Below are 13,949 nucleotides of genomic sequence, written 5' to 3' on the forward strand. Positions count from 1 at the left end.
AATAATAAACAAATGATAAAATATAAGGTTTCTTTATGGTTCATTGTACAATGCAATTATCAATAATAAGGTTTTATTATTATGATTATTAAATCATATTTTCAATTCTCAATTTAAAAAATTTAATCTCCAATAAATAGTAATTTTATTTTTTACTTTGCAATAAAAAAATTACATATGGTACAAAAGAGATAGTAACTAGAAAATAAGAAAATAGATTATAGATATTAAAACTTTTTAATCTAAATTTATTAAATATTTTTTAAATATAATTATATAAATCAATTAAATTAAATTATAAATTTATGTAATTTTTAATTAATAATTACGCATGAGGTTATATTTGTCTGGTAGTATATCATTTTCAATTATATTTTTTATTTTGTTTCTCTATTTGGGACCTATCTTTCTAGTTAGGTGCACTTTATGATTTATAAATCACGTTGGAAAGTCTCAATCATAGTGCCCATTTGGCATTTGGCAACCCATTAGACGTAGAAAATATGTCAAACTTGGAAACTTTAAAACTATATAATGAACAAAAAAAAACTTTAAAACTATATTAAATATTAATTCCATATTAGAAATTAACTGTCTAATCTGCTACATCATCTTTAGACCAAAGTCTGCTGAGCTTACTTTATGTGAATGTAGAAACAAAGTTGATCACACTCAGCTGGATTTCCACTTCAATTAAAATAATCATATGATCATGTTTACATTAAAATATGGTCCGTTACATTTGACATTAATCCAAATGAAGGCCCATGGATTTGTTACAATGCGATGGAATCCCTCCTATTGTGCTGTGAAATGAATTCTGAATCGATTTGTTTAATTAAAATTTTGTAATTTTCAAGCCCAAAATAAGTAAAATTCCCTTGAAGCTTTGTAGACTTTTTAGAACACATGCTGGACTTACGTCTCGACTTTCTTTTTTTTTCCTAATTCATGACAACCTCTCGTTACTTAAAGTTCATTTAAATGATGGTAAAATTAAAAATAATAGTAACAGAAAAAATAATTATATTAATAATAGAATATATATTTAAATGTAAATACAGTAGAGGTAGTGATAGTGACGTAAAATGTAGTAAGAAAAAATATATATTAAATTAGATTTGTATATAATAAAATTCATTATTTAATATTTATAAAATTAATAAATAATTAAAAAACACAAAACTTATTTATATATATCACATAATACATTTGTAAACCAAAATTTAAAAAATACTTGTATCCAAGTTTTATTAAACTGTGTGGAACCTAATATTAAATAAGAATATTTTGAATTTTTTTACACAAACTTTCAAATGAAAGCAATCGAATGTATAATAAACAAAAATTAAATATTTTAGACTTATTTTTAATTGTATGCATAACTTTTCAGAAAAATAATCAGACCACCTTACGAGTAAAATGAAAAAATATGAAAAAGTACAGTCATCCACTTCAAAAATTTTCACTGATGAACAAATGACACAAATGATATGATGAGAATGAGCCCATTGAACCAATTCGTTTGGATTCAAATGAATCTCTACGAGACGGTTGGGCCAAATAAGAAGTTCGTTTGAATCCAAACGTACCTTTAGAAAACTGGTTACAGCTGGTTAGCAGTCAAAAACAAATATGGGGACCATAATGCCCTTGTCCAGGAGCCTTTTAACAATCCAATCGATAGTTCTAATTCTATGGTGATCTGATCCAAACACTTTTGCACAGTAAAGTGTTATAGGCAGAAATGGATGTGATTTCCTTGGGCATAAAATTTCCAATTGTTTTGCAGCAATTTGGATCTTCTTCCTACCCTGCAGTTTTATTGGGCCAGCTGTCTTTATTTATCATAATCAATCAATGCATTTGTAAGTTGTAGTGGATATTTTGATTGGCACTAGAACACGCCCCGCTACGCTGGGGTTTTTTTTTTTTTTTTCAATTTTTAATTTTTAATATTCTTATTATTTTAAAATAAAATAATAAAAAATTTAATACATACAAAATATTATAAAATATTAAAAATAAAATAATTAATTACAGTAATTAATATTCGTTAATATTGCTTTTTTATTAATTGTTTGTATTATTTTAAGAGTAGTGTGATTTTTTTAATTATTAAATTAATTGTGAAGAAAAAAGAACAATACAAAAATCATAATTTTTAATGAAATAATTTGATTTTTTATGTATTATATTTTTTTATTATTATATATTTTTATGATTTTAATCTTTTATTTATAATAAATAATAAACGAAAATTCTTTTCTGACAATTAATTAAGCACTTCAATTGGATGGTTTCGAACAAATTGAATTGTGTTTATTATTATTGATAATTAATTTATTGGTGATTATTGATTATTGATATTTTATATTTATATTTTTATAATATTTTTCATGAAAATAGTTATTTTAAAAAATTAAGATACAATTAAACGAAAGAAAATGAAAAAAACTTCAATTAACGCTTTTTTCTTTTATTTTTTCTTTCCTTTCACTTTTTGTAACTTTTTTTTATGAAAAATAATTTTTCTAAAAAATTAAATGAAAATTTAATAAGTGGAAAAATAAAAAATTCATAAATTTCCTTCTCTTCTCTTTCCTTTTTTTTTTTCCTATATATTTTAATTTTGTTTTTAAGAGAAAAAAATTATCCTATAAGTAACAAAATAAAAAAAATAGTGGATGATTGAAATTAAAAAAAATTAATTTTGTCATTCAATTAACCTCCCAATTAATCAGAAAATTGAAATTTATCATTTTAACAGTAAGTATATATTTTTAAAGATGATTGTTAGATCTCTAGCAATTAAACATGTCATTTCTGGACTTGTCCACCATATCATAACTTTAGAAAACTTTTATTTTTCTTTTAAACATGCATAGAGCATGTGTTAATTAATTAATGTCTATTTGAGACCTAAATTATTTAACTTCAAAATAAAATAATATTTTTTTATGTTGAAATTACAGTTTATTATAAAGTTATAGGTTCGATTTAAAGCCTGCACTTGTAAATTATGTTAATTCCACCAATGAAGTGAAACAAAAATCCTATGCATTCCATGCATCTACGAAGTAGTAGCAGCCAATTTTAACCCAAAACTTTTTGTCAACAACAGTCATTGATTTAAATTTTACTTTAAAAAAGAAAAACAGACAACATTTTAAAAAATTATACATCAATTTGAAAAGATAATTAGATGATTCATATATTCATATTATATAAAATATAAAAATTTATATATAAATAATATATTTTATATAAAAACTATATGTCATAATTATTGTCAATATGAAAATATAAAATATATATTTTTATATTAATAAATTTATATATAATTATTACTAAAATTTTAAATCATATTATTTTTATATTTTTTTATATTATGTTCATAATATATCATCATATCGTATTTTAAATTATTAAATTATATCAAAATACATAAAAATCAGGGCGAAAAGAAAAAAAAAAAAAGAAAACGTTGAATTTGAGTAATGGGCTCAGTGCAAGAAAAGGAGGCAATCGCAGGCTCGCAGCAGTGCTTCCTCTGTGTCATTGGGTGTGATCTTAGTATCAGCCAACAATAAAAACAAAAAATTTTCAAAAACCCACACAAAAGGAACTGCAAGAATTTGATACTAATTATAACAAACACTCGAAACAATATTACTTTGACGCAAAGAAAAGGAAAGACAGAAGAGGAAGAGCTATTGGATCTTGAAGGTTAGGCTTGGTGTCGTCTTTTGCTGGTCTCAAAAGGGGGGGGGGCTTATCAATCTTCAGCTGCGTTCGACTTTGGATATCGTAACTGCTGGATTTCATTGGAATCTCTGTAGCTTTCATTTTTATTTTGTTTGGATCCATTTTATATTTTACAAAAACAAAACAGACAAAAAAAATCTTCACCTGAAAAAACAAAGGAAATACAATTTCAAAGATGCAAAAACAAAACGAAAGGAAAGAGAACAAAAGCTCAGCTCAAATGAAAAATGAGAAGCACAACTTGGGTAAACAAACCTTAGAGACCTAGAGTTAAGTAAGGACATTATTAACTCTAACAATATGTTTGGATCGAGGGAGAGGAAAGAAAGAAAATTAAAGTAAATGAATGTAAATGAAACAAAATCTTCATTTTTTTTTTGTTTGGATAAAGTTTTATTTAAAAAAAAAGTAAAAATTAAATAATCTTTGGTTTCTTTTGTAAATTTAATTTTTTTAATACTCAAATTTAGAGAAAAAGCTAGGGAAAAAAGTTTTTTTTTTATAAAAGATTATTATATTTATTTTTTTATTAATACTAAAAATTTAATAAAAAAATATAAGCAGATTATAATCATCTTGTAATTTTTTCAAAGTCACATCTTTTTTTCAAGTAAGTTTCACGTATCTTTTTCAAAATAAATTTTTTTTATAATTTTTTGGTGATTTGATTTTAATGAATGGTTGAATATGAATAGATATATTTTTTGGGTTTATGAGATGATTGATTAGCTCAAAATCCATCAATACATGTTTGTAAAATATCTTTCTATTTAACTTGATTAAAAACTATTGATATAACAGTAATTGTGAGGTCAAACAATATAGCAAACATATAATGATTCATGAATGCTCTAAAATCACAAGCAATGAAAATGTTTTAATTGAAAAAAATTATTATAATGAATCGTTTATTTTCTTTTTTATTATTTATCCAAACAATAATTATTATAATTCATTTTATTTCATTTTTTTAATTAATTTTAATTATCAAAATAAATGTTACATATATCATTTTCCTTCATTTAAAAAACTATCTTTTTCATTATTTTCTTTTCTTTTCTTTTATTAATATTTATTCAAACATAATGTAAATATAAAATTTATTTTCACAATTAACCTTCAAATCAATATTAATCTGTTGTTTTATCTCAAAATTAAATTTTAAATTTCTCAATTATTTACTATAAAAAGTGAGTGATAACATTTTATTTTTTTATCTGAAATTTTTTTATGTCCAATAATTACTTTATATCTCAATTAATCATTAAAGTAAAATGGTTTTGAAATATTTATTCAATAATTAGTATGTACTCGATGGAATCTCTCGTTTTTAATATTAAAAAGATTAATAATAATTTCACTTGTTAATGAATTGTAATAACAATGATGTAATACTACCATATAAAAAAAAAAAAAAAAAACTCGAACAGGAATAAGAGAAATCAAATTCACAATCTTGCACGTTACCCATTCAATGACGTGAAAGCAAGAGAAATTCTGAAAATTTTGAGAGCCGTGCATGGTTTGGCAAAAGACATCCACTCGAGGAGACTGACTAACCAATACAAGTGCTTTTCCTTGGAAACTTTGTAAAAAACATTTAACCTTTTTTTTTTTATAATCTAAGTGTTGGAGAGGGATAATGAAATTGAACTACCATTCCATAAGGGAAAGAAATGTTGGTGGTGATGGGGACATGAACACACAATCAAATTGAATGAGATAAGAAAATCTTAAACATAAACAAAAACCCCTAATGTTTCATTTTCATGATGCGATTTGCATCCGATGACCCTAATTTCTCCAATTCCTTATCTTCCAATTTAACGATTATTTTCTTTATCTGCTTTATAATTTTTTAATTGTTAGTTAATTTAATTTAAAAATTATACTTGAAATGATAAATTTGACTATGATCTTAAACATCTTTAAATAGTTCGTATTAAAATAAGTTTACAAACAAATATTATTAGATTAATTATTGTCAATACTCAAATATTTGATAGATACATATATTTCATATTCAAAGACTTAATTCAATTTTTTTTAATTTTCAAATAAAAAAGATAATATAATTATTCATTAATTCATCAACTAACAATGTTAAGTGAACTCAAACTTTAACTTAATTAATTTATGTAATCATATTTAAAAAATAATATTTAATCAATTTCATATCTAAATTTTAATACTCTCAATACATTTTTTTTTTAAATTACAAATTTTTTAATAAAAAATAATAAAAATAAAGAGTTAAAACACAAAGCTCTTAAATTATCTAAACTTCTGTATTTGAACTTTGAGAAGTCAAGATTTCCACCTTTTTCCGCTATGTTTAAGCCTTTCATTTAAGCGTTAAAAAAATTAACTAATATATATAAAAAATAAAAATTTATAATTTAACTGTTTATATAATTATTTTTTAAAAAATAACATTTAATACATATAATTTTTAAATTTTATTTAAAAAAAAATTTTAGACTGGCTGCAATCTTCGTTATTAAAAAAATATATTAATAAACACGAATGGTGAGTGAATTATTTTATTTTAAAACGAAGAAAATAAAATTGTCAAATCAAGTTTATTTATTCATCTTTTTCAACTGCACGTGTTCCTTTTGGAAGAATTTGAGGTAGGGAAAATTGGAGGGAAAATGATGGTTGGTTTCAAAGCCTTGACTACATAGCAATAATACTGTGTTTTGACAAAAAAAAAAAAAAAAATGATGTCGGGTTTGGCTGAACCAGATTCAGGATTTGTAACACACCTAACATACAACAGTTTTTACTATGATTTGCTTTCATATAATTTGTTGTTAAATGTTTGAACATATAGAGACAGAAATATCCTAAGGAAAGCAACCACAGAAAAAAACAAAAAAAAAAAGGAAAGATTTCCATACCAAGTATTCAACCGAGGCAACTGGCCATGACAAGACATCCGACTTTTAATACAATGAACCAACTCATTGTCGATGACAAAATTATATATTTGGAAAAAATTGTCTTTTTTTTTTTTTTTACTTTATTTGTCTAATTTCACGTTTTCTTAGTCTTGGATTATACTGGCTGGTTACAAATATTTTTTTTGTACGAAATTTTTGATGTTTGATAATTATTTATATTTTAATTAATCTATCGAATTAAAATTTTTAAAAGAGATAAATTTTTATAAATTTATTTTTTTATTTATAATATTTAAAATTAAAATTTTGTTAAAAAAATATAATTTTTTATCACTCGAATCAATATGCATTTATAATCGGTTACAAATATTAAAGCTTTGAAAAAAAGAAAAAAAAAAAACGTCAAAATACATCTAGAAAATACCCACTTAAATAAAATTGATAGGTTGGAATAATTAAAACAATGTTCTTTGTAATGCAATTAGAAGAGTTTTTAAAAATTATCTTAATCTAATTTTTTATTAAATAATATTAAGATGACATTCTTTGCATGGATTTTATGCATTTAAAATTTTATTTTAAAATATTATCACAAAAATCAAATTAATAAAAAATAATTTTTTTAGAAGAATGTAGCAATGTCGAATAACAATAAATCATTTTCTAAAAGCTCAATGAAATCATAACACCATATAAGAAAAATATTTTTATGGTTAGTTGTATGTAATGATATTAATTTCAATTAAATCTTAATTCAATATGGTTGGTTTAGATTAAAAATATAAAGATGTGGGCACCCATGGTCAAAGTGAAAAAATTTGTTAATAATTATGCTATTTATTGATGAAATTTTAAAAATTTAAATTCAGGGATTAAAATATAAATATTAAAAGTTTTAAATATAAAAATTAACAAAAAAATTTATAATTTATATAATCATTTTAAATTTTTTTTTTAATAATTATAAAATTTAAAATTTTAAAAATTATTGGCAAATAAGTAAATAAATAAAATACTTAATTAAGAAAACTAAAAAGCCATAAAAACCAAAAATTTTCCAACATTTACTAATACATTTAATTTATGGTCCAACCCAAGATACCTTTCCGTTCTCGTAGTGGACCAAACTTAACCATCCTCAAAAGGAAAATCCCTTACATTTTCCCTCACTTTCTTTCCCACCTTCCTAAAAGGTAGAAACGCATTTTCCCGGAAAAAAAAAAGTGGTAGAAAATATCTAGAAATTTTCTCCCTCGCCAGGTACTCCCCCTCCCTTCTTCACTCTTCGCACCACCCTCACTTAAAAAAAGAAACATTCCGAAATTCACAGTAAATTGTATATTTAGAAACGACAGAAAAAAATTTAAAAGGGAAGAGAAAAAGATTCGATGGGTGCGTCTCTATCGAACCTAACCGAAGGAACCAATGGGACGGCGATGGGACCAGGATTAGGGGACATACCAGAGAGCTGCGTGGCTTGCGTTTTCACGTACTTGACGCCGCCGGAGATTTGCAATCTGGCGAGGTTAAATCGCGCGTTTAGAGGGGCGGCGTCGTCGGATTCGGTTTGGGAAAAGAAGCTACCGAGCAATTATCAAGATCTGCTGGAATTGATGCCACCTGAAAGGTACAAGAATTTGTCCAAAAAAGACATTTTTGCTCTTCTCTCTCACGCCATACCTTTTGATGATGGAAATAAGGTAGGTAATCATTAAATTTTTTTGTTTAATTTGATTTTGTATTAAATATTTATTTTTGGATGTTTGAGTTTTGGGTTCTTTGCGTTGGTTTTATTTTTATATATATTTATTTGGAAAGGACTGAAAATCAGGTTTGTGATTTTTTTGTAACTTTTTGGTCAATTTAATTTCCTTAAAAATTTGTTTTTGCCTTTTGAGCTTTTTGAGTAAGTTTAATATATTTGTTTATCTCTTTATTTATTTGTGAAGGATTGAAAATGAGGATTTTGGGTAATTTAGGTGGTGGGATTAATGTAATCTTTTGAAAAAATATTTAGCAAACTTTGTTTGCGCCGGGTTTTCTTGGAGAGCATTGGAAAGAAGGGTTTTGAGGGTTTTTTTTTTTTTTAATGCTTTTCCTCTTCTTTTGCTTTTGTTGCTTTATTTTGAGTTCAGTAGTAATCAGAGATGAATAAGCGACGATTACTTATGGTTGAAAATGGGGTGATCCAGGAAGTATGGCTGGACAGAGTGACAGGCAGAGTATGCATGGCAATATCTGCAAAAGGGATGGCAATAACTGGAATCGACGACCGGAGATATTGGAATTGGGTTTCTACTGACGAATCTAGGTTAGATGTTAATATCATGATATTTCCATACTAAAGTTAGTAGTATAATTTATTGATTTTGACATTGTCTTTATATGGGATAGATCTTGAAATGTTTCTTGTAAGGTTTTAACCACCATGTAGGAATTTTATATTACTTGCTTGAAGAAGTATAAAGTGGAAATAATTTTTTGTCGGTTTTGCTTCTACATGGAGCATACAGATGGATTAAGCTACAAATTTGTTGGAATGGGACATTTGGTAAATTGTAACGTCAATTGCACATCTTATTTATTCTTTTGTGGAAGGAAATGCATTTGGGAGCTAGTTAACCGCCGTTTCCTAGGCTTTTGTTGTTTGTTTTGATGCTGTCTTTATTCAAATGGTTTTATATGGAAAGGCTGAAACCTCAGAAAATTTGCATCCTTGTTGCTCATTCATTGTTAATCTCGAGATGATGATGGGATCTTTTACTTAATCTCTTTTAAAGATGATGTTTGTCTTGGTTGCCACATCGTTAATCTCAAGGGATATTTGATGGGTTGGAAAAGGTGTATACAGAAAGATAATTTCGTTAGATAGACTTGTATCTTGCAATAAGGAATTGGCGAACTTTCATGAATGGAGATAGTGCTTCCTAGTGTAAGTTTATTCTTATGAAAATTTTTTTAGGAAATTGAGGTGTTTTATGTGTAGATATTTTCCATTGTGATTGGTTTTTGTCTTGACCTTATCTTTTTGAGATTTGTCTATTCTGGATTAAGATTGCTATTTTAATTGTGAAACTCTTTGTTGAATATACAAAGAAGCATATGGATGCTGATATGTTAAGCTTCCAATTCCTATCTCCCTTTTATATGCTGTACGTAAGTGTGCTTCCACGCAGGAACTGATGTTTCCCATTAGTGCAGGATCAGAGTTAATAAGGATTGATCAGTTTCCCATACAGTGAAACAGAACACTAGCCATTTTCCTACTTTCATTCTGTATGCTGCTTTTTTTCCTTTTAACATTTATTTTTTGAGTTGGTGTGAGAAAAAGGTTGTCTTCTTTCCTTAGCAATCTTTGAAAGTTCACCTCTTCTGTAGAAGTTTGTCCCTGCCTTTAAATGAGTATATATTGTGCAAGTCTTATAACCACATTGGGTGCTTTGTTCTTTCTCATAATTACTATTCTAGAGTAATCTCTCACATGTATATGTTTTAAACTTCTTACCCTACAGCATACTGTATTTCACTCTTGTTAATTCCTTTAAGATTTTGCCCTCAGGAAATGGGATGATAGTCCTATATCACATGGTAGACTCAAATTTTGTTTTTGTTGCGTAACCATTTTGGGTCTTCGAGCCTTTTTGTGTTTGTTTCTCAAACTTTAAGCATACTTGAAGTTATTATGGGATAACAGATGCTAAAAAGATTTAAATATGAGAATTTTGGGACTTAGTGGCTCTTAATTGAACCTTTTTCTACCATTGTTAACTATTTGACTGACTAATTGAAGGCTGTCATATGTAAGGCTAGACCAATGTTTTGAATGTTATAGTTTCTTCTAGAAACTTCCTAATGTACCTTTTGCTTCAGTAGCAAGGCATGGTTAAGAATGCTATGTCATTAGCTTTGATTTTCATATTATTAAGATTCTTATCTGCTGAATGTTCAAAAAAATTCTACAATCAAATTTTATATTATTTTTAAATGGACTTTCAGCCATACTAACTGCATGTAGGATCGTGATAAGGCAGGCTGGTTTCAGTTTTCTTACATCCAAGTGATGATTAATAAATTGATGCCTTACTTGGAGCATTTTATTGTTTATTTATTTACAATGTCTAGACCATAGAGGGTAGCCCTACACTTTCCCATGAACTTTCCAGTCCTTTTTTTAGGCATGATACGATCTTGAGTTCTTGGTACGCTTATTATTATTTTTTTGATGATTCTGTTCTTGGCACATTTACTGAAGTACTTCAATTTTCCTAGGAGTCTTTATGAGTGAGGGCTCAATAGAAAAGCACAACTTTATTGCTTATGTAGACTTCCGGGTTTTAGTATTCTCATTTCATCATTTCTCATTGGATAATTAGCATGATTCAACCTTTTACATTTTTTAACTTGTATTGATCAGAATGATCAAGGCGGCAGTAAAGCTGATTGTGTCAATGAATTTATTTTTCTGTTTTCTGGTGAAGAGTGATCTGATTTTTAATGTTCATCTTTATCTCACTACTATATGCATGGCATTCAATTTTGAGTGATTGCTATTTACTATTTTCTGTTATGCTCATCAGGCAGTGGTATAGATGCTTTTACACTGGTAGCTGACGTATCAAATGTGGCTCATATTGCAACTTCTTTTTTTTGTGTTTGGGGAGATAAATTTTCTAATGTACTAAAGGCATGTATTTGTAGATAGGATGCTTTAACATTGCGCTCATCTTTATTCCTATTGATCACTTTACAGTGTGACTAGAGAATGGGTTCTCACTTCTCAGTGACTTCTTCCCATTACCTTATACTGAGTGTAATCTTACTTCATGGTGCTTAATTAGTTAAACAAAATATTTGATGGAATACTAACAATTCTGTTTCTACCTATGAAAACATTATAGTGCTTCATTGTAAAACTTTTATTGAACTTTTTTCTTTTTCTCTAAAGATTCTACACAAACCAGGAAAATTTTCAGTTGCTGCAGTCAGTGTTCAGATTTTTATGCGATGGAATAAATTATTTTCCAATTGTATCAGCCAGTGGTTAACATGTTGTTTCCACTTTTTTTCTCCTCTCCAGCTTTCTATGTTAACAAATTTTAACAAGGATCCTCTATGTCTCACTTCATGCAGATTCCATGTTGTGGCCTATTTGCAGCAAATATGGTGGTTTGAAGTCGATGGAGTAGTAAAGTTCCCTCTTCCAGCTGATGTCTATACCCTCTCATTCAGGCTTCACCTTGGAAAATTTTCAAAAAGGTTGGGAAGACGGGTGTCTAGTTTCGAGCACACCCATGGTTGGCACCTAAAGCCTGTAACATTTGAGTTATCTACTTCTGATGGTCAGCTAACATCATGTGAGCACTATTTAGATGATACTGAACAAGATTATGAAAATGGAAACCATAAGCGTGGATGCTGGATAGATTACAAGGTAGGAGAATTTATTGTCGGCCACTCAGAACCAGCAACTGAAGTCAGATTTTCTATGAAACAGATAGCTTGCACACATTCTAAAGGAGGGCTTTGTGTAGATTCTGTATTTATTATCCCCACTGACATAAGAGAGCGTAAAAGAAGAGGGATCTTGAAATAGCCGGAAACACATCAAGGTTGTTTGTTATCATCAATGATCCCTGGAAATTCCATGTGGGGTTCCACGTACAGCTTATACTTCTAAAGACATTTGTTGTTTTAGAGGATATCATCTTAATTGGTTTTTGGAGGAGGTATGTGTCCTCTATGGTTATGTAAGTTTCACTTCCATGTATTTGATCCAGTTTTGGTTCCTTTTACACCTTTGCAGATAAAATTAAGAGATTATGCTTGTTTATCATCTTGTTTTCATCAGGTGCTTTCTGTTAAAATTTTCATAACTTAGTTGTGATGCAAATGAGGTACAATTCTAAATTCTTTCTTATATCTTACCAACGCAGTTTTATTCCTTTATTGTTCCTTTACGTTTTTAGAAAAGCTTCATGGTGCTAGGAGAAGCTTTGTTTGCTCTCTTCTGATCTGTATGAATTTTTAACTGTTGCAATAAATATGTTAAATTATTTTCATTAGTTATCACCATAAAGAATTTTTGTGTTAATTATGAAATTCATGGCATCTCTACTATAACTGTGTTGTTTTGGGGGTGGATTATATCCAGATTTACTGCATTCGTTAAGTTTGATTGCAATAGTGATTGTGGAACTGCTACATTAACTATGCCCTGTGGGTCTGCCTTGCCCCTTCTGTTTGGGAAACCAACTCTAATCAGGTTGGTGTGGTTGGTTAAGCCGTAGGAACCATAGCTGATATTTCTTTTTCTATTGTACTAGACTAACTCACTGAGGTTGGGTTGGTTTACCCAGAAACTCACCAACTTGAATGACATGGTCTAAATCATATATGCTCATTATCCATTCAGCTTTTTTATCTTGTTATTCCTCTTCCTTGCTCTTCTACTCTGGTTTTTATTTATCCAATAATTCAGCCATTGATATTTCATTTTCTAAAAGTGTAGGCAATATGTTGACTTCATTTGCTTATCATTACTTTTCCTTAATTGATAATTTGTCAATTAGTTCAACCATTTGCATTCTCGAATTAGTTGATTCTGTTTACATTTGACTTGCATATGGTATTAGAAAAGTATGACAGAAGAAATCAAAATTTCACTACCTAGCTCTCTCGTGGTTTTGAGTTGGCTTATTTTTGTAGGTAGGTGGTCCAGTTTCTTTTTTTTTTTTTTTTTGTATAGGAGGCCATAGCCTGGGAATAGGAGAAGGGGTTACAGCTATCGGGATTCAAGTTCTAGACCTATTGAATGCTATCTCTTAAGAATCGATATAAGAGCCAACTGAGTTAAACTCTGAGTTTAGTTTCAATCTTTGAATATATTGTCATTCATTGGTCTGCACTAAAGTTGTTACTATAAGATAAGACTGAAGTAAGCTGCATTCCTAGTTTAAACTCTGACCTTGGGCGGATAGTCCTCTTTACCAAAGGTTGGTCCATGGAGTAGACTTACAGCTGTGAGCAAATGAAAGAGGTTTATGCTAGGCTGGACCACCAGTAAGAAGTTTTGGCTGCTTAAAACACGGTGTGGTAAAGCATGTTTCTCAATGATCTGACTAGGACTAAACCAGGTGTTTGAAGTTTGTAATTATGAGATGATTGTTTTCTTTTTTTTTTTTTGGATAATTAAAATGATCATTTTCTTTCCCCTTGCTCCTCTCCTCCCTTTCTGTTTGGAACAAAATAATTGATTGTTCGTTCTTTTCCGGTTAA

At 28.0% G+C, this 13,949-nt stretch overlaps 1 protein-coding gene across 4 annotated transcripts; it reads left to right on the forward strand.

Annotated features, from left to right (window-relative positions):
* The first annotated feature begins 7,768 nt into the window (after window positions 1-7,768).
* Window positions 7,769-12,598, forward strand: LOC111311770 (F-box protein PP2-A15-like). 4 transcript variants are annotated; one of them, XR_016341697.1, is made up of 4 exons: window positions 7,769-8,374; window positions 8,867-8,985; window positions 11,805-12,400; window positions 12,523-12,598. XR_016341697.1 is itself a non-coding variant. In XM_022911460.2 (3 exons), the coding sequence occupies exons 1-3, from the start codon at window positions 8,063-8,065 to the stop codon at window positions 12,265-12,267; spliced, it is 894 nt and encodes a 297-aa protein (XP_022767195.2). In that variant the 5' UTR covers window positions 7,769-8,062; the 3' UTR covers window positions 12,268-12,598. The 4 variants fall into 4 exon arrangements, 3 of the variants coding, with proteins under 3 accessions (XP_022767195.2, XP_089616001.1, XP_089615997.1); XM_022911460.2 differs by having other exon boundaries at window positions 11,805-12,598; XM_089759875.1 differs by having other exon boundaries at window positions 8,162-8,301; window positions 11,805-12,598.
* The last annotated feature ends 1,351 nt before the right edge of the window (window positions 12,599-13,949 follow it).

This window comes from Durio zibethinus, chromosome 1 (assembly GCF_047325235.1).
Source record: "Durio zibethinus cultivar Kanyao isolate XHJ-2024 chromosome 1, ASM4732523v1, whole genome shotgun sequence".
NCBI lineage: Eukaryota > Viridiplantae > Streptophyta > Magnoliopsida > Malvales > Malvaceae > Durio > Durio zibethinus.

Coding starts and splice junctions, on each gene's coding strand:
- LOC111311770 (XM_022911460.2), top strand. CDS start 8,063: ATGGGTGCGTCTCTATCGAACCTAACCGAAGGAACCAATGGGACGGCG. Junction 8,375..8,866: donor CTTTTGATGATGGAAATAAG/GTAGGTAATCAT, acceptor GGGGTGATCCAG/GAAGTATGGCTGGACAGAGT. Junction 8,986..11,804: donor GTTTCTACTGACGAATCTAG/GTTAGATGTTAA, acceptor CACTTCATGCAG/ATTCCATGTTGTGGCCTATT.